We start from the raw sequence: 19,954 nt of genomic DNA, 5'->3' as shown, positions 1-19,954 counted from the left end.
TAATGTTTGCAATGGTGACACGTCGTGTTTTCTTTGAGGTACGGACTGAGTGTTTCAATAGGCACATTACTGTGATGAGAGGATTCACATTTCAATCTCATTCACGTTACTTACATTTATTTTGGTGCAGTAAAATACAGAATTAAAACATTTCTGTGATAAGCAAATTTTATCTTTACAGTTAAATCTTTAAATGCGAGTTACAATATATCTGTGGGGTAACAGGATACCGTACATAAAAATATTCAGTGCTAAGCGTGAATTATCTGGCTTAGAAATCAACATTTTGTACTGAATTTTTGATCGACATCATGGTGTGAAAATTCGCCCTATATCACAGAACATATCAAAGTTTAGTAATTTTTTCTTAATATAAAATTTACAATAAATATGGTCCTAAAATCTACATACGAATTAGTAATTTACAGCAAATTCGTTATCACATTCGTGCTAAAAGGAGAAAAATTATTCATGGAGGAATAAATATCAGTTTAAACTTTAAAGTTTACACTTCGTCTTTGGTCATTGGTAAAATATTAAATTGCTACTTTGTTTAAAATAACTGTTATTCTAAGGATATGAGCGTTTAGTTACGTCATTGATAATAATCGTAAAATTCATGTAATCGTCATCGATGAAATGCTGTATCATTTTTGTCGACATTCTTAAGTATCGCCCAAAAGAAAACTCGTTCATCAGACTTTCATCTGTACTTCGTATAGCGTGTCTCATGCGTATACGATCCAAGCCGTTGACACCTTCCAGAAGAAACACGCATTCATACTTTCCCCTGGTCATCCCGGTTTGCTGCAACATGCAGAACCACTTGTCTTCGATTACAAATCTGGAATACAAGAATATCTCGTCTTTAACACAAATGAAGGCGCATTTTGGCTTCGAATTCCAAGTTACAGTGAAATAGTCCGAGAAGATTTTGTGTTTTGGGATTTGAATTTGCCAATTAACGTGCCTCCTCACGTGTAAAGGAAAGTGTTTCTTCAGGCCATACCACACACATTTCTTTTCCTTGATGCGACTGATGGGACACTGAATCTCACTGAAGTCACAATATTTGTAGTGGTCTATTATCGAACTGAGTTGCATTTTGGCATCGCACCCGTTCAGCCGTCCTGGGCAACAGAACGAAGTCAGCGATAGTAGATCCTCCAGGTTCTTGTTCGGCGTGTCAGTCAGAGGTGCGAAACAGATTGTGCACAGCGATATCCAAGGCAGGCACTCGGCACAGAAGGAGTGTCCGGAGCTGCACAAGCGGATGGGAGATGTCATCATCGCTTCACAGTTTGGACAAACCATCTGACTGAAGAGTAGCTGGTAGCTGTCACAGAAGATCTTGATGTCAGGCAACCTAAGTGGAGACTGTTTGCGCTGTCGGACGGGTGGTATCTTCTTAAGCGTGTTTGTTGGCGAGTTGGTAGGTGTCACGTTTTCATTTGCCTCCATCCTACGGTCAGACAAACATGATTTTTAGGTAATATTAAGCCCTAAGGGGCCTCACAAACTTTATGGACAATTAGCCTGCTGTTCATCGAAGGATTTCGAAAACTTTGCAAGTGGATATCGTAGGCTGAGTCGCGTAAATCCAGGTCACATATTCGCGCCCTAGTCGCCTAATATTCAGTATGAAATCATTAACCCTCTACGTACAAGTTCCAAAGTTCAGGTCTTCCGTCGTGGATAGGCCAACTAACACACCCCTTGTCACAAGCGAACTGTGCCTACCAAGGGCCTCGTAGAAGCACGTGGTTGTTACGGGGTCACATCACATGGGCAGGGAAAACAATGTCAGCCTCGTTTCGTTTTTCGTTCCCGTATTTTCCCACAGGCAAAAACAAATATGAAATTCATTGACAAATATTTATATTTGATTTATTTTGATTATAACACTACAGCGCCGATTTTGCATGCATTTCAGACTGAGAGTTTGTTTAACTTTTTTACATCCGGTGTTGCGTCTCGTGTACAATTACAGAACTGAGTCGACCGCGTAAAACACCGATGAGGGCCGTGAGTTTACCATTCCTGCTTTGCTATAATTGCTCCCAAAACATTGAGAAATTAAGTGTTAAAATATGCACCAGACTAAAATTATAGCTTTTGTTTCTTACTGATAAGAAACTGCGTATGATAAATGAACGAAGTTTAGTGGGATTTGATGTACTCCCGACGGTGAGTACGAAATCTTCTGGGTTTTAGAGTCTTGTAGTCGAAAAGTGTAGAAGTTTACAAACGTTTCAGACGTCCCCTGGCGATGGAGGCAGCAGAGACCTCTGAAACGTCGGTAAACATCTATGATAATACACTGCGTTATAACCTAGAATTAATTACATTCTGGTTTACTCACATTTAAAATAATGGTTTATGGAATTCAATACTTTTTCAGCATTACGCGTACATTTTGTTCACGAAACACAACAAACACGTTAAAATTGCGTTCCTATTTACCTTAATATTATTTATACCTGTAATGCACATTCACTAGTCAATAAGCTCATTGCTCCTCGGACTTACACCGCTACCTCCAATAGACGTCTTTCCTACCTGTGCTCAGTCTGCCCAAGGAGTGTCGATTTCGTCTGAGGTCGCTCGTGCATGTTTATATTGTACGACGGCTCTGGAGGGGAGCAGAGAAGGCAAGGGAGAGGCTGTAGATACAGTACTGTATAATCGTATAGTTTACGTCATCAGTCAACAAGGCAGAGTTTCCGAAGTATGCAACCGGCACGAGACTTACCACAGAAGTTGTTTTGTGGGACTTGTAGGCCTGGAGTAGTGAATCTGTTCTCTTTGATAATGCGTACATTTAGTGGACAGTGTCGTATTTCTCTGTTCAACTGAAATTACAGTAAAGACGTTGTTCGTTTGCTTTCAAGACATTTTTTATGTCAGGCCATTTTTAATTTTGTAAAATTTCATTTATTAATAATATAGCAATTTCCATTCTTTTTCAAAAGTCATGTAGTTTGAACAACGGAACAACATACATTCTGTCAGCAATATGATTTCATCTTCATCTACAAATTAAAATGCATTTTTTTTAGATTGTTTGGATTTACACTAAGCTAACGTGTGTGTGTGTGTGTGTATATTTTTTCTTCAGTAGCGAAATCTATGACAGACCACTGCGACCCGCGGGCCTTATATTGTTGACCGCTGATTTATGTTGTAAAGAAATGCCACTCTTACGACTAGTTACACAACAAATTATACCATTGATCATTCTTGCATGTTTTTATTTAACTTAGATTATATGGGTAAATACACAAAATTTCATGATTTGTAATGTCAACTAACTTCATGTTGTCAGGGCCTTAATTTATCTGCGACAAAAATCCTTAATTTTTTTTCCTTCTAAGTGACTGAGCAGTTCATAAAATTTACAATCTAAGACACTGAAATACTATTATGAACCATAGGTTACAGAGATAATTACACAAACGGGCCTATTTAGTATGCGTCCTCCCTCCGAAACGTCGGAAATCACACGACTTTTCGGTGTCGCGACCAATAAGAAATTGAAATTGCCTCGAAAAACTCAGAACTTACAAATTAAAACAGTGGTACCTCAAACATATTTGTCCAAGAATCTCATTTTGTGTTAGACACCACGTATAAAAGTTCTGTCTAAAAGAGGACTTAGAATTATTTTATTTTATTATTAACACACCTGATGTATTGTTCTGTTGTTTTTAAAGTGATTGGTCTGTTAATCTGAACTTCACTGTACTCGTACCACTGAAGCGTTGAAAATGTCTACTGAATATTGCAGTTGGTTTCTCTCACTTAAATGAAGTACCCTCCTGATGCGACTGAAAGGAATCATGACGTAGTCACTTACTCTACTGCAATCGTTTCTTTCGTCCAAGTTCCTAATTCTACAACAATTCCTGGAGTACGCCTCCTGGCCGAGTGTTGTGCACACTGTGAGATTGTATTTGAAATATCTGGCCTTGAAGTTCGGTCCTATGTAAAATACGGAAAAGCAAAAATCATGCTCCACCATCTCCCAAAGACAGAAAAATAATTCATTCAAGGTGAAAATAACCTGATGAGAAAGTCCTCTATTTTGTCGTAGATGTGGCAGGTTCGACACAAACTTTCCTCCGACATCGCATATATTTATCTCATGGTACTTGTGGATGTGACACCGGACGTCTGTTAACGGACCCTGCCACGTACATATCTGGGTAGGCAACACTGCGTAGGGACATCGAGTGTAGTTGCTGTAAGGGCAGGTTCTCTGATGATCCATTACACCATCCATGGGTACAATTTCTTTGCAGCCGTAAGGTTGTTTATCACAGGGGAACACTGAAGTCCTGGCTAGGTTTTCTAGAAGGGAGTTTCTGATGTTCAGATAAGGTCTGTAGCATACCAGACATGTCGCCAGAAATGCCCTGCAGTCGTTGCACACGTGATGTCCATTCTCGCATGAAACTATAGGAGGCAGCATGTACTGTCGACAGTGCATACATTCCAGGACGCTCAGAAGCCCTTGGTTGAGGTCTTCCATCTTGGTTACTAATATAAGAATCCGCAAAAATCTGTGGATCGATTTTATAGACATTAATAGCATTACTAACTAACCCTTGCACATCTAATATCATGAAGCTAAAACATTATTGACAAACACATAAAAATATTCTCTTTTCATGGAAACCGAACGTTCATTCCCATGTTCGCAAAAGCCGCCGGTGATCCCTATCCTAAGCCAGACGAATCCGGTTTGTTACATCCCACCCTACGAGTCCTTCCAGACAATTTTAATATCATACTCTCATCTGCCCTGACGCCTCCTAAGTGATTTGTTTCTTCAGGTTTTACCCTCAGTCATGTTTCATATAGAAGTCGTGTATATTAATTAATTAATTAATTACATCCGTAGTTCATGCTGCTTATTAATTAATTGTACGACCACTAACTCATCGTGCAAAGCCGACTTACAGATTTAACTAAAATAGAAGCGTTGTATTTCAGAAAATCGGGTTAAGTTTGAGATTCATGCAGACCCATGCACTTCTACTGGTAAGATAGTTGTGTGATACCAAATTTAATATACTACAGGAACGCTCTCCTTTAGGAGCGCTTTCTCTAATCTGATAATTTACTTCTTTACATCGCTGTTCAGAGGCCAACTGTTCTTGGTCAGTCAACTTTCTACGTCCAGCCCCACCCTTGCAAATCTTCGTATTAAAATCGATCATAAAATCAGTTTTCATAATAGTTTTCGTAATCGTAATATATCGAATGAGTATCAGTTTACCTTGTAGGAGTTGTTGGAGTTGGTAATTCAAATACTTGATAACGTCTTCGTTCACTTTTCTGATATTTTAGGCCAACTGTCAGTCAATTTTTAAGAATGCGACGGGCTTGGTAGTGAAGCGTTATTTGTTGATGACGTCATTTCTTGAAGACAACGAGGAATCACAAATTTTTATAGTAGAAGACGAGGAATTACAAATTTTTATAGTAGAAGACGAGGAATCACAAATTTTTATAGTAAGACGAGGAATCACAATTTTTTTTTATAGTAACAGAAATCTGTTTGAGAAATGAAACTTCTGGAAGAACAGGTCTATATTTTGTGTAAATACGATACCCACAATGAAACAAACTTCACTCTTGTACACTCCTATATACTGACATGTCTTCAAGAAACATTTTCCCATTCTGACTTTGATAATGAGAAAGCATTTAAGGTATTTTTGCTGTACTATAAGGCTTATATTATTCAGTATCGAGAAAATTGTTTATTTACAGAGGGCTTGACGGTGAAGCCCGATGCCTTTCGATGTCTTTGCATCACGATACAGCTTCTCGTGACGTCATACTGACAAGAGAGAGAACTTGTAAACCTTCCTTACGAGCACTGAACCCCAATCGTTGCATTTTGACTAACCTTTAATTTCGTATGAGGGCAAGAACCGGTCCAGGGTGTACCTGCGGGAGTGGCCAGAACGTCTTCACCCCTCAGTTAAGCTGCTGACAACTGTACTGAACTGTAAACAGTACAAGCAGAGCGAAGGTATCGGGAATGATAATGGTAGCCAATCAGATCTAAGGACCACAAAGTACGCTAATCGACTTAGTTGGGTCCAATATTATTAAGTCAAAATCGATATTTACCATTGAAATGTGAAGGGGTGAGTTTAATTATTTCTTTATTTAATGGCGTTGTACCAGATGTTTAGGTTAATGTAGGAGTTGAGATTTTCGCGGCTATGTTGCGTCGGCAAAAGAACCCGGGAGATCGCCATCTATGTTTAGGTTGAGCTTATACAGTTTTGATGACAAATGAGAAGAATGTGAGAGAGGAGTGATGTTGGTATTATCTGTGCGACTACAAGAGTAAGACATGGGTGATCATGCAGCATGAATGAGGTAGATGAGAAGTTGAAGGGGTTGAGACTCTTCAAAGACGTCCTTTCATTGAACATAAATAAAAAAACGCGTATGCTTAGAAACAGCCATGAAATTTTAAAGATACAAGATGTCAGAGGGAGACAGGCTTTATTAGTTTGATTCAGGATCTACTGGCGGACTCAAAGAAAACTGTATTGAATTTTCAAATTCCATAATAAGTGTGACTACTTTCTGACCAGCTGAGCGACTGTTAGGTTTCAAATGAGGACTACTCCGCACAGTTTGGATACTTAAAAGTAAAAAAAAAATACAATTTCATTTTAACTATATTAGTCATATGATATTTGTTATCAGCTCCCCAGTAGTGAATACTGTAAACATCAAACCTGCTTAATATTTAAATAGGCTTCACTGTAATGAAAAAAAATTAAGACTATGTTCATTTTGCATTTATTTCTTATTAAACATGAAATTCCAGGTTACACAATATACACACAGTTACACTATTGCACGTACTGCAAATATACATCATTTTATATCTTCATAAAATAGTTTAAGCTTACGATCACATTTTCCTTATTTCTGCCTAACAAAAAGTTGTATTATGAAACGCACGTCAAAGCACATCGAGATCAGGGGCACTGCCGAGACAAATAAGATTTTTGGTTACTTTTAACTTTGCACCCAATTCGGTATACTTGTAGTTGCCAGAGCTTGGCTATTTTTCTGAAGTTTCGGTTTTCAGTGAAAACTTACGTCACGGGAGGGGTCTTCCTCGTATGGGGGGGGTCTCTTCAATTTTTTATTAATAAACAAGCAAACCTTTCTGGATTATTATTATTATTTTGAAAAGCGTTTTCACTGAAAACCGATTACCCCACAAATCAAAAGAGCGAAGTGTCCCGTTGAGAAGTTTTTGGTTGTTTGTGGGAATCTGTTTTTGAACTTTCTGCTGGCTTGGACGTGGTTTGTTGACAGACATTTCAACTAAGTGGTTGTTCTGGGCTTATAATCTTTCAGACGTGTTCTTGAAGACACTTCAAATTACTCCGGCGCGAATTCTTCAGCGGTGCCTGACGATGGCGAAGTGCTGTCGGCGTCGTCGTCTTCTGCCTTCAAGTCTTCTACTACCTGGGAATTTTTCTTCAGAAATACAACATTTTTGGGATCTTTCATTAGAGCCTCTATTTCTGATTTATGAGTATCGTGTTTCCCATAATTGGAAATTATCTTGTTGAATGTCTCTTTCAGAGTTTCAATTCTAACAAATATTTCTTTGTCAGTGCCTGTACCTTCGTCTGCTTTGTCTGGCGTGCCAGAGGCTTCAACATTATCTTCACGAAGAGTGGTTTCTTCGTGTAATAATTCGGCAATGTAATCGGGAAATATTTGTTCAATGGCAATCCTCATTCCTTTCAAGCCCTTATGAATTGCATCTAGTTTAGTTACGATATCCGAAAATTTTTCGTGCCTCTGGTCATTTGTTAAATCTCGTTCCGAAATGCTTACTTGTGGCGTCACGTACCGGGGCCTGACAGAAGCAGGGTATTTCTTGACAGCTGATAAACTTTGATCAGTATTTTCTTTAAGTTGTGCAGAAGATGCGGAAGAATTACCATTCTTTTCGACCAGAGGACTTTGTGAAATAGCATCCAACTTGTCTGTGTCGCGTCCGAAGCCACCTTTCAGTTCACTGGATGCTGAGACAGGTGTAACAGTTTCCATTTTCAGAGTGGAGACCTCCATCTGCTGTGTAGCGGCACCCTGCAGCTTGTTTATTGGTTCTTGTTTGGATATGTTCGATGCTGGCAACTGAACGCTGGATGCCACGTCCATGATAGTTTTGTTTCGGCGAAAAATCCTGGTTCTAGCGATGTTTGTTGGCTTTCTAGGGAAAATAAAGTTGTACAGTCACTTTATTGAAATCAGAACATCATTTGGAAAACCTAGGAGTAGATGGGTGGATTATATTACACTGGGTGTTACTGAAATACATTTGTAGGTTGTGGGCTGGATTAATCTGGCTTGTGATAGGGACCACTGGTGGGATCTTGCGAAGAAGATAATGAAACTACCTTACAAGGTAATGCCTGGGGGTTTTAAGTAGTTGAATGAATGTAGCTACACAAGGACCGGTTCCCATGGAATTATTTAAATAATTATTGAGCATCTCTACTTAATGCATGATAGAAAGCAATTATGACGAGAATATATAAATCTTATGTTGCAGAGACACGCTTACATTCATATTTGTCCAGAAGTCTAATAGTGATTTTAAAAAATAATCAAAGCCAATCAACCAACACTTTTTTATTATATGCACAGACTATTGTTCATATCGTTATTATTGGAGATGGGTTATATCTCTGCACTAATTTCTTTGGTTATAACGATATTGGAATGCAAAACAAACAAAGTCGTAGAACAGTTACGCGTCAGAAACTGCGAAACCATAATATTTTTATTTGCAGTGAAGTTTTGTAGGGCGATCAACCGTGTCAGTATGGAATGAACTTCCGAAGTTTCGAAAACAGTCTCAAGTCACCCATCCCTGATCGTACCTTCCTATATTCACACGAATGATTTCTCTATAACACATCATTGACCTCAGTCATTGTAGAAGCTTCGAATCTTATACTGTACGCATTTGCACTAAGAAAATTAACGTAGAAATCGTGTGCTTGCAAGTGATTTTGTCAGAATGTGTAACTAGAGATTATTTTAATCAAAGACTTAGAGAAATTCTCCTTTCTTAGTATCTTCAGCAATGAACATTTTTTGAAGCGACGCAGAGCGTCAACTGTATGTGGGGGGTAAATTTAGTCTTCCACCACGTGTCTGGAAGGGCTGTAGAAATCAGCGAGGACTGCCAGCTGTCGAAAATCGAACACGAAATTGGAATTTGAAATATGTGAGTGAATCTGTTGTTTACAGTTTTGTCGAAGTCCGAGGTCAGTGACAAGTTGTTTCGCGTTAGGCGAGTGTGCGTCCTATCCAGTACACACACAAGACTTCAGGCAATCTTGTAGTTTGTTATTTTCGTGAACTGCCTATGCTTGTCTGCAGTTTTTCGTCACGATACTTCGTGTCATGAGAATGCGTCCATCTGTAAGAAAGCCTGTGGTCCCCGACGTCACTGTTGAAAATGAAATCGCTTTCTGTGCCCGAGAAAACTTCACTGGGTTTACTTACTTACTTTCTGAGAATACGAAGCGATCTTTTCATCAAAGCCTCGCCAAAACACTGTTTTCTATGCACTTATTTCAATAAATTAGACCAACCTTTTGCACACGTTTGTTGTTATCAGGTGTTATTACGATATCGATGTGTGAGCTTCTGAACGGATTTTATAGAATATCTCAAAAACGATACGAGTAATTGAAAGTAAAATAAATAAATTTTTACAAACAAAATTGGAAAGAAAATTTATTTCTCGAATATTTTGCATTTTAATTACCTCATTGGTGGGAGTCGTTTTCTAATTTGAAACTATAATAGTATTTACTTTTTTTCCTCAGTCTCTCCAGGCTAGCGCCGGGCACGTTTCAAATAGGTTACTGCAATATTTTTTTTCAGTTCATCGTTCTGAATCTACCACTGAATCCGAAAAATATGGGCCCCTAACACTTGAGACACATTCGATTCCTTTTGTTACCCGATAAAGATTTCATTTTTTCTCCTGCAAAAGATCCTTGTTACGTTTCCAGAAGTTTACGGTAGCATCAGAATTTTGAGAAAATACGTGAATAAGAAATTAATGAAGTTGAAATGTTTCTTTACTTAATTTTATAAAATGCGGCTCTTGTGTTTTTTAAGTTTTTAAACGCGTGTTTCTATCGAGTTAGAATGTTGTGCATCAGCAAATTACCTGCTTCACTACTTCGGTGACCGATTCAGATGATCCACGAGCAGCGTATCTATCCACTTCGACTGTGAGAACCAACACAAGCGAACGTCTTATGTGGTCGTCTTCAGTACTGTACGTTAGGCAATCAGCAGTACGACAGGCTAGCGACGTGGAGGGGGAAGACATGGCTGTGCGCATGTGTAATATGCGACGTTGCGAAAGTGCGTCAGCACTTGCATCATGTGTTTTAACCACCGGCAAATACAAATGTTCAAAGATGACTGCCTTGTGGATTGTAGGGCCTTGGTCATTGCTGCCTCCATCGTCAGGGAGATGAGCATTAGCCCTGATGGTGGAGGCAGCAAAGACTCTAAAACGTTCGTAAACTTTTACAGACTACACGGCTCCATGACTCAGAAGACAGCCATCTTCGTTGTCACTGCCGTGAAAACCTCAAATCCTCAAATGAGTCATCAGGTTAAAGGACGACGAAAGTTTAATTTGTATGCGTGCCCTCCCTGGTTGCCCCAGTCTCAAACATGGACGATGGACGAGGAACGAAGTCCAAAATAAGATTTTAACAGCCAGAAACCTTCAGACTTCGATTGTGAAACTTTCTTTTAAACACAGAGAACAAAAGTACACACATATTAAAACTGCACGAGAAATAATTTAATAATTTCTATTATTATTTTAATAGATACAAGATAATTTGTCTAAAGGTATAATTTGGCTGCACGCGACAGAGACAAGCGACCGAGGCAGGCGACAGAGACGGGAGACGGACACATCGCAGCTTGTCGCCACACACTTTTGAGGTGACGACCGAGACATGCGGCAAAGTGTTTGTTTTCTTTGTTTTGTTGAGACATACGTGCACATATTCTGTGAAAAATGAGTACAAAAATGCTTCTAAAAAGGTTACTCGAAGAATAAGAAGAAGATGATGTGTTGCTGTGTTATTTTTTGCGAAAGAAACAAAGAAAACCTATGAGTTCAATATTCAAAACCAGACGTGAAGAAGGATCTTTCTGTCTGTTAATAAAGAATCATTTATCATTTTCTGCTACTAATTCTACCAATTGCTCATCTTGGTCACCAGTAAATTTAATTTCTGCCATTATTTTACTCAACAACACACGTGCTGCCTGAGCCCGTCGCGAGACACTACTGGTCCGAGAGCGGTCTCCTGTGCTTTGTCTCTGTCGCCCGTCTTTGTCTCGCGCTCGTAATTGTACTTCATACGATTGTACAGAGAGCAGACAGGAAGCGACCAGTCTCGGTCTCGCAATTCTATCGCCTGCCTCGGTCGCTTGTCTCTATCGCGTGCAGCCAAATTGTACCTTTAAGGTTCCATTAAGAAAGTTGAATCCAACATTTTCATATTTGCATTCATTACCAACGCTTTAATAAGTAGTAGTAAAATTAGTACAATAAATATGTGCGTAGTTTACAAAGGTACGTTCATACCTGCGTTAGATTTTAATTGCTATTTAATTTAATAATGTACTTAACCCAGCAGCGTCTTATGAGTAGTATATTCTGTAACAAAAATGCTAATTATTCCTTTTGAGTAACTATTTCATTTCAGTTACATTGTATTCTACAGCACTCAAGTCTTGTGCTAAATCTGTCTCTAACGGGAAAGGTTCTGGAATGTCTTTCCGAGTATCGGAATCTCCGTGTTGTGTATTTTTCACTTCCTTCGGAATTCTTATGAATTTCATCGTAGTTACTGAAGCGTTAGAATAATTGCGTTTCAACAACATGCGGTATTATTAATGTCGACAAAAGTAATTAATCCCCTTAATTTAACTACAGGTGTCACGGAGTGAACAGAAGCAAGCGAGAGCAATGTTCTATCGAGTTGTCGTTTTATTATTATTATTATTATTATTATTATATCCCATGTATTCACCACTTTATAGGGTATGTACTTCCATGTACCCGAGACAGACCTTGTCCCTAAGGTACATAGGGCAGCAGCTATTTCCGAAATACATTTTGTTTTTAATACGTGTTACATGTATTATATAGTTTTAGTGTTAGATATTACTACATATTTTACGACAGCGTCTTTCGAATGATGTATGAAGATCCTAAAATGGCGGTTTTCTGAAGTCCCCTGATGTCGTGTTCGCCAGGAATGCTGGCCAAATATTTTCTAGGTAACTTGGAGACAGTTCCAATTGCTCCTATAATTATTGGAATTATTTCAGCTTTCACTTTCCACATTCGCTGTGTTTCAATGAGAAGGTCCTTGTATTTCAAGGTCGTAAAGTTGGAAGGTTGTGTTTGTATTGTTTTCTTAGTGTCCCTGTGGTAGTGTCATTAGGGCTATACGATGCACCTCATTTTGTCCTTTAGCGCGAATGTTAGAAACAATTTCTGAATTTTTATTAGGAAATATCTCTGAAAGAGACCACTTGAATTTTGGAATGGGGGATAGAAGGTATTCAGTGAACAGAAAGCAAATTTGTTCTCATAACAAGATTTCCTTGCGTGGGAATCGATTACAAACCATGTAAGACTTGAGGTTCTCACAGCGGTGAGTATGAAGATTTCTGTCTTCTGGGTTGTTGCGCTGTGTAGTCTGGTCGATGTTAACCAACGTTTCAGAGGTCATACTGCCTCCGTCATCAGAGTATGAAGATTTCTGTCTTCTGAGTTATTGCGCTGTGTAGTCTGGTCGATGTTAACCAACGTTTCAGAGGTCATACTGCCTCCGTCATCAGAGTATGAAGATTTCTGTCTTCTGGGTTGTTGCGCTGTGTAGTCTGGTCGATGTTAACCAACGTTTCAGAGGTCATACTGCCTCCGTCATCAGGGCCCTGATGACGGAGGCAGTATGACCTCTGAAACGTTGGTTAACATCGACCAGACTACACAGCGCAATAACCCAGAAGACAGAAATCTTCAATAACAAACCAGTTTGTTGTAAGATGAATCAAAGTAAAGTTTGTAATTTGTGTAGTTGTTTTTACATTAAAATTGATTTGTGGAAAGGAAAGCTGTAGGTTAGAAGCTGCTGTGTACGGACTGAAAATTTTTTAACATTTGTATAAATAATAGATCTCTTAATTTTCGATATAACAGTGTGACTCACCGAAATGTTGAGAGTAAACGAATGTATCTGGGGAGAAGCTCCTGGCAAGCAAGCTATAGTGGTTTACATATCTTGTAGTTTTGCTTGTTTTGAAATGCTTGGCACAGATCATAAATCAGCTTCTGATATGGACGTAAAGATAGAATCACAATGCTAAAATCCTTTTGCGTCAGTCCCTCAGAGATTGCTTGAGGATAGCTCAACACCGAAGTACAATACTGTTCATAAGGCTTTTTCTGACTTTTTGTGAGAGGTAATAACTGAATAAGACACCAAACCGGTTCCGCTAGAAAAATAAAATCTTTTCTTTATCGATACATTTTGCTCCTGTAATACGAGGGCAATTCAAAAATTAACCTCCGGTCGGGCGCGAAAAACAAACCAGTTGCCATAGCAACATAGCGCATGCGCAGTCGACATCAGCAAACCTTCACCTCGTATGTAGTGCGTTTTATGGACCCAATAACTGTAGTAGTAATAATAATAATAATAGTTTACATTTCTAAATAATTGTTTGCAAATTACTTGGTACATGTCGAGTCTGTTTTACCCACTCGTTTTAGTAAGTGTTGTGACTGTTATGAAAACTGCCAATCACGTAAATAAATTAATTGAATGAAAGTATTTCACAGTAAAGAATTTTACAGATACTTTTAAAATGTTTTCTTCAGACTGAAGTACAATTTCTTAATGTATATTATCCCTCGACATCAAAAGCCTAAAAACATTATAATCCTATTGGCAATATTTCAAAGAACTGGACGTATTGCTTCGTGTACAGTATTTTATTTACCTGATTGTCTCAGGAAAGGCCTGTAGACCTACAGTCGACAAATGAAGCTTCTGGACTGGCCAGGAGTACGTACATTAGAGCATGCGGATTATCAAGTTGGTATGTTCAATAACATCTCTAAAGGCACTTGTTCATAATCTTTTCCGAAAGGTTCCGCATTCAGTTTGGTGCTTGGGGGGGGGGGGGGGGGGGGGGTTGGAGAGAATTAAATAGAATACCATTGACAGACTCAAAGCACAGCAGTTAAACTTATAAAAGATTTCTGTGCAGTTTTTTTCCACAGTATTTTTATGGATTTCTTATGATTCTCAGAATAAACAACGTTCATTAATTATGTGGTTTATCAGGAGACATTTGAAACTGAAACTTTTAATATTTAGATCGACTTCATGTTTCAAGGAATTAAGTATGCATTATTAAATTAACAAAAGCATAAATTTTTCTATTATTATTTGCGACATGGTGGATGCTGGAACGTCTGTCGTGTGAGTGACACTAACACTACTTAATTTAGGCTCATAAAATGATATATGATGAAAGATCATCAGAAGATATATACCTACATGTTTTCGGACAGTCAAATTTTTTGCAGTTTAAAGCGGCTTCATCAAACAACGGGGAATTTACACTAGAACAAGATTCGATTGCATACCCATCTGCTCACAGGTCCAACACAAGCTAATACATGGCACAGGGCTAACTTAAATTGTGTTATCGATTACAGAATTTAATTTCTTAAAAGTGAAACTAAGAAAGTATAATTTCTGAAATTATTGAATTAAATGTGTAAAATATACAATTTGTTGATGAACGTTAATGTCGACTACCGGTGAATTCAAGTAATTGAAATTATAAAGAATCTGTAAACCTTGTCTGTAAGACTGACTGATGGAAAACGACCAAAAATGTTAATCGGAAATTGATATTTTGCGTTATGGTATCTCGGTACATTTTCCCCATAAGATCACCTCAAATCAAATTAAAATTGTAGTGCTCTAAATTTGTCATTTTTTCCCTTCATTGCCCTGTAATGCAATCTTTTTGGAAACCCCCCTTTCTTTCACAGTATACTTTACTTAATGTACTTTACAGAAACTGCAATGGACGATGTATCAAGGTGAAGGATTAGGAGAAACAGGTCTTCTGTAATATTTTCGACATTAAATTGAGACCATTTGTTTGATAGCTACATTCGCAAACTGCAATTCAACTCTTCAATTTTTATTTGCAATTTAAGACTTCAAAAACATACAGCAGCATCTGCGTACCTAATATACGTCAGTATGCCTTACTTACAAAAGGTTACATATATTACAATAATTTGCCCACTCCTCTATCAAAATTACAATTAATATTTCCTCATATCATAAATCTTATTTTTTTTTATAATTTTAACAAAATATTAATATAGAAATGTATATTTGCATAATCCGCGTTGTCAAATCTGTTGCGCCTGGCGTAATCAGTGACGATCCGTGTATTCTCGCCGAAAAGCAACCACAGGTTGAGAAAAGGGCAATTAGAGACACCGCAGTTCAGTAACTCCGAACCACAAACGCATGTACCTCTGATACTACAGAGCACACATTTACCGACAATAATAATGATTTCTTAAATCTGACTCGTTTCAGAATGTGGTTCATGGAAAGTTTATAGATAGATGGTCATGTTTTTCTCAGTTTTCAATTAATCTTCTACGGTTTCCGAATGATTTCCTGTGACACACATTTTTTCGACCGGCCAGACTCGTTGATAAAGGTGTGATTTATCTGGGAGATTTCCAACCAATTAACAATCAATTAATCTTTCAAAACAGTTCCGTCTGCATGGTTTTTAAGATCCTTGATGGTTACCTTTTTATCCGTCTCTTTTCCATCGACTTCTCCACCCTCTAGAACGGTTGGTTCAATGCCCTCACACTCATTCTTCGGAGCGATTTCTCCGTTATCATCTCCTTCATTTTCGAAGGTGATGGTTTCATGAGCTGAATCCCGTGCCTCGGCTACATCTTGTGCATACTCCGCAGTGGTTCTGATCGAGCCCTTGAGCCCAGTGACCGCTGTTCCTTCTGCAGTGTCCGGAAGTTGTGTGCGGACTCCACGTACGGAATTTGCTGCCCCACTAAAATTAGTCTCCGCCAGAGTTGTGGATTTCATTTCCGTATTGTGTTTCTCCAGCAATGTGGCTGACAGTTTTCTGTCTGCATCAGTGCCTTGAAGTACCTGCCCAGATATTTGAGCAGCGATTCCTACCAATGTTTTGGCGATGCGCGTTGCTGTTTCATGCACTTCAATGCCCATGCGTGCCTGATCCTTCTTACTCTTTGCCATGTCCTCGAACACATATTTTATTCGTAATGATTCGTGGGGATACTTCTTGGAGCGGACTAGATAGTGGCGCATGGATTTCAGAAGTCTTCTGTATTCCACGGCAAATTTTAGCCTTTCAAGTGAGGCGTCGATAGTTGATTTGATGTGTTCGGCAATACACAGCAATTCGTCTACAGCCCAAAATGTTTTCCATGTGACCTCGTCTCTGTATTTTAGTGCGGTACTAGGATCTTCTAAGAATGGCAGTACCGAATCGGCGTTCCTTCCGATTTCCGCTATATTGGCAGGAACTTTTAAATGCATCTCCGAGAGTTTCACGGCAACGCTTTCAATTTCTGAGACGTCTTGCTCAAGAAACTGCGTAGTTTCAAGATTGATCCGTGTACATAATCCATCAACTTCGAGAAGTATTAATAATGTGTCCAGATCCGTCAACAGTGATTCCAAAGTATAAACTTTCCCCTCCTGCGATGTGAATTTCAGGCCGCGATCCCTTTCAGCTGAACCATGTTTTGACGAGAGACACATCCTGTTCGATGGTTTGCATCTGGCGTACCTCTCTTCCTTGCGTCTCCGTAAAATACTGTCTATGGATATTTCTGTGAGAGTGAGCATTCGCTTGATGTCCTCCACTTCGTCAGAACAATATCTCGGTTGCATAGCTTCATCGATGTCGACGAATAATTTCGGGGTTTGTGTGCCATCTTCAGAACTTCCTTCCATATTTACTCGTTGGACGTCTGATGTCCGGTACTCTCTCCTGCAGAATAAAATACACATCCAGTCAGTAATCAGAATATTATTATGTTATGGTGTGACCCAATAATCCTTTACCGAAATTGAATTTACTAATTTCATGATCGATATTTTTATTGTCATAATGCAGGATCTCCGAGAAACACGTTCATGTACCCAGTGGGCAATACCACCCCCTAGAGTTCTGCACCCTACCCAAGCGGGTCAGATACTGTCGTGTTAAGATTCATCTGCTTATGTTGAATGAATACTGCAGGTTGGAAACATAACGCGATGAATTTTCTCATGTATCCTGCAAGTGCTGTTATGATGGATACAATCCTGTGTTCTAATGTATATGTCATCTTAAACGTACGTCAGGTATTTCATGACGACGCAGGTCGTCGATTGTAGTTTCTTCCTACACATTACTGCAGCAACAATAACAACAAATTTCGTTTATTTTAATTATATTTTGGGGAGAGTCTGAAGGCAGCCATACAGTTGGTCAAGACGTGTCGCTCCAGAATTTTAAAATATTATTATTATTATTATTATAACTGTATGACGAAAAAATGTTTGGCACCTGTGACCCAAAAATTACATATCTTACGCTAACCCTGCAACATGATCAATATAATGAAAGTGGTGTCGAATATATTGATAAAGGTACATCTTTGCCATGTTATTTGTAATGTTTCATGCAAAACTATATTCCTTGCTTTTTGTTATTCGAGAAATCTGTATATAATTTTCTCTTCGTAAGAGACAGTGAGTGAATTGTAACCCTACAAAATAACGTACGAAGTTAATCATCTCTACTGTTTAGGGCAGTAAATTAGTCAAGTTTCGAGACTGATCTATGACAAGTAAACAGTAGTGGATCATACATGTGTTAATTTAGTAGGAATCTGGACTCTAGAAACTTCTGATAGTCCTGTTTGTTGTACACTGCTTGTCTCAGATCGTGAATAAGTTAATATGGAGACTGTTTGGGGTAGACACGGATTATAATGCCCCAACCGATAAAATATTTATTCGGTCTGTTAAAGATTGGTTGAGAATAAATAAAAACCTCAATAGCATCCATAAGATTCTCTTTTAGCCTCTAAGAGAAGATAACTGAATGAAATCCCAAATTGGTTACTCTAGTAACAACCAGCATCCATCGTCAAATTTTCCTTGTATAATAATAATAATATAATTATTAATTACTGCTACTAATATAATAATAACAGCAACAGATCTATTCTTAACGTGTTTCACAATGTAGTTTTAACATAAATATTTTAATATTATATAATTTTAACAACATCATTTAATTACAACGTTTGTGTATAGACTGTGAAAATAAATATATATATAAATATTTTATTTAAATCGGTCAGTAGGTAATTACCGTATTTTCATAATTACTGTGTTCATGCACATGTTTTTTCTTTAATTTGTATTTATTTTATATTTATGTAATTGGTTCCTGTAGTTTAGCTAGCACGCTAAAACAAATAATTTAATTATATTCATACACAAAAGAATTTTGAGTACGCATTCAAAGTGTTCCCTTCGGACTGAAATGGCTGTAACACATTACAATACCGAAAATAACTTAAATCATTTACCTGCTTCGTTCCGAGAAGAACCCCTTTCTAATCTACGCTCACCAATGGCAACTTCTGAACTGGCCAGGCACAACACAAGCGTTGCCACAGTCAGTCGAGCGGGCGTATTCACTAAACGCTATGAAGGCGCATGCTTGAATTCCTTCCTGAAAACAGCACTAATGTTGGTATGTGGAAAGAGAAGTAAACACATTACAAGCTTTCAGAGGTTCTGTATAAGTGGGTCGCGACCCAAAGACCACGGAGATGCTCATAGCATAGTAAAAACTAAACAAGAAGTTTTTTTTAATGTGAATACCCGATCTAATAAATTAAATAAATTATTCCGATGAACTTAACCCTGCCAAACACAGTGGTAACTTATGTGTACAACCTTCTTCGCCATTCAATATCCCTGTTATTTTCCCTTACTCGCCCATCCGCTTATTTATTCACAAACGTCGTGGAGAAGATACCTTCTTCAGAAAATAATAGTACGCTCAGCTAGTCAAAATATCCCCCTCCACACCTTCATATATTTAATATTCATTTTAATATTATCCTTATTTTCACGCTTCGGTTTAGAAACTGAAATGTGTCCTTCAGATTTACTGCCTTATTTTGCTTATGTATTTCTAAATTCTCCTAAGAAATTCTATATAACCTTGACTTAATCGTCATAATAAAATGTGTGGGAACAGTTGAATTTATAACGCCCTCCTTTATGCACTGTTTAACGCGTATATACTGTACTTAATTCTTGTATCTTCCAGAAACTTTTACAAATTCGTCTTGAAATTCGTTGTAATTTAAAGAATGGTGTATGGAACTGAATTGTTGTTATTCATAGGAGAAAACCAAGTTCTAATTTAATTTAATATAATAAATATAGTTAGTGTGTCGTAATAAACAATTTTAGCCCACTATTTCAAAGTTTTGTTAATTATACGTATTTATAAACTCAGAAACCGGTACGCTGTACCTGAAATTTGCCTTTGAAGTACGTTGTAACAGTCACACACAAAAAAAGCTGTGTACCAATGATAGGAATTTCTCGCTGTTTTCAACACGTCCTCTTTTGAAACAATTGTGTTTAAGGTAGTTATTTGATCCTTGTTTTTGTGTGACAGAAACAGGAAACCTTGTTTGCAAACAAACTTTGGG

At 38.1% G+C, this 19,954-nt stretch overlaps 4 protein-coding genes across 8 annotated transcripts in view; 1 reads left to right on the top strand and 3 right to left on the bottom strand.

Annotated features, from left to right (window-relative positions):
* Positions 1 to 19,954, top strand: part of LOC110840259 (uncharacterized) — a 341,537-nt gene that overhangs the window by 94,195 nt on the left and 227,388 nt on the right. The window lies entirely within an intron of this gene.
* On the bottom strand, positions 96 to 6,067 carry LOC110837174 (uncharacterized). Of its 5 annotated transcripts, XR_015534863.1 has the most exons (3): positions 5,918 to 6,067; positions 3,686 to 4,562; positions 96 to 1,462 (listed from the first exon to the last, which is right to left on the bottom strand). XR_015534863.1 is itself a non-coding variant. In XM_022079037.2 (2 exons), exons 1-2 carry the CDS (start codon positions 2,610 to 2,612, stop codon positions 571 to 573), a joined length of 945 nt encoding a protein of 314 aa, XP_021934729.1. In that variant the 5' UTR covers positions 2,613 to 2,667; the 3' UTR covers positions 96 to 570. The 5 variants fall into 5 exon arrangements, 1 of the variants encoding a protein (XP_021934729.1); XR_015534865.1 differs by lacking the exons at positions 3,686 to 4,562; positions 5,918 to 6,067 and adding an exon at positions 2,464 to 2,751; XR_015534866.1 differs by lacking the exons at positions 3,686 to 4,562; positions 5,918 to 6,067 and adding an exon at positions 2,481 to 2,572.
* LOC110837175 (uncharacterized) lies at positions 6,816 to 10,397 on the bottom strand. The gene is made up of 2 exons (XM_022079042.2): positions 10,250 to 10,397; positions 6,816 to 8,269 (listed from the first exon to the last, which is right to left on the bottom strand). Exon 2 carries the CDS (start codon positions 8,215 to 8,217, stop codon positions 7,426 to 7,428), a length of 792 nt encoding a protein of 263 aa, XP_021934734.2. The 5' UTR covers positions 8,218 to 8,269; positions 10,250 to 10,397; the 3' UTR covers positions 6,816 to 7,425.
* On the bottom strand, positions 15,328 to 18,968 carry LOC110837179 (uncharacterized). Its single transcript, XM_022079047.2, has 2 exons — positions 18,812 to 18,968; positions 15,328 to 17,217 (listed from the first exon to the last, which is right to left on the bottom strand). Exon 2 carries the CDS (start codon positions 17,178 to 17,180, stop codon positions 15,927 to 15,929), a length of 1,254 nt encoding a protein of 417 aa, XP_021934739.1. The 5' UTR covers positions 17,181 to 17,217; positions 18,812 to 18,968; the 3' UTR covers positions 15,328 to 15,926.

The sequence above is a fragment of the Zootermopsis nevadensis genome, unplaced genomic scaffold, assembly GCF_977971745.1.
Source record: "Zootermopsis nevadensis isolate Lab colony 2312 unplaced genomic scaffold, Znev_1.0 Znev_ptg000012l, whole genome shotgun sequence".
Lineage (NCBI taxonomy): Eukaryota > Metazoa > Arthropoda > Insecta > Blattodea > Termopsidae > Zootermopsis > Zootermopsis nevadensis.
The sequence above is the reverse complement of the archived record's forward strand: the minus strand, read 5'-3'. Positions and strand labels throughout refer to the sequence as shown.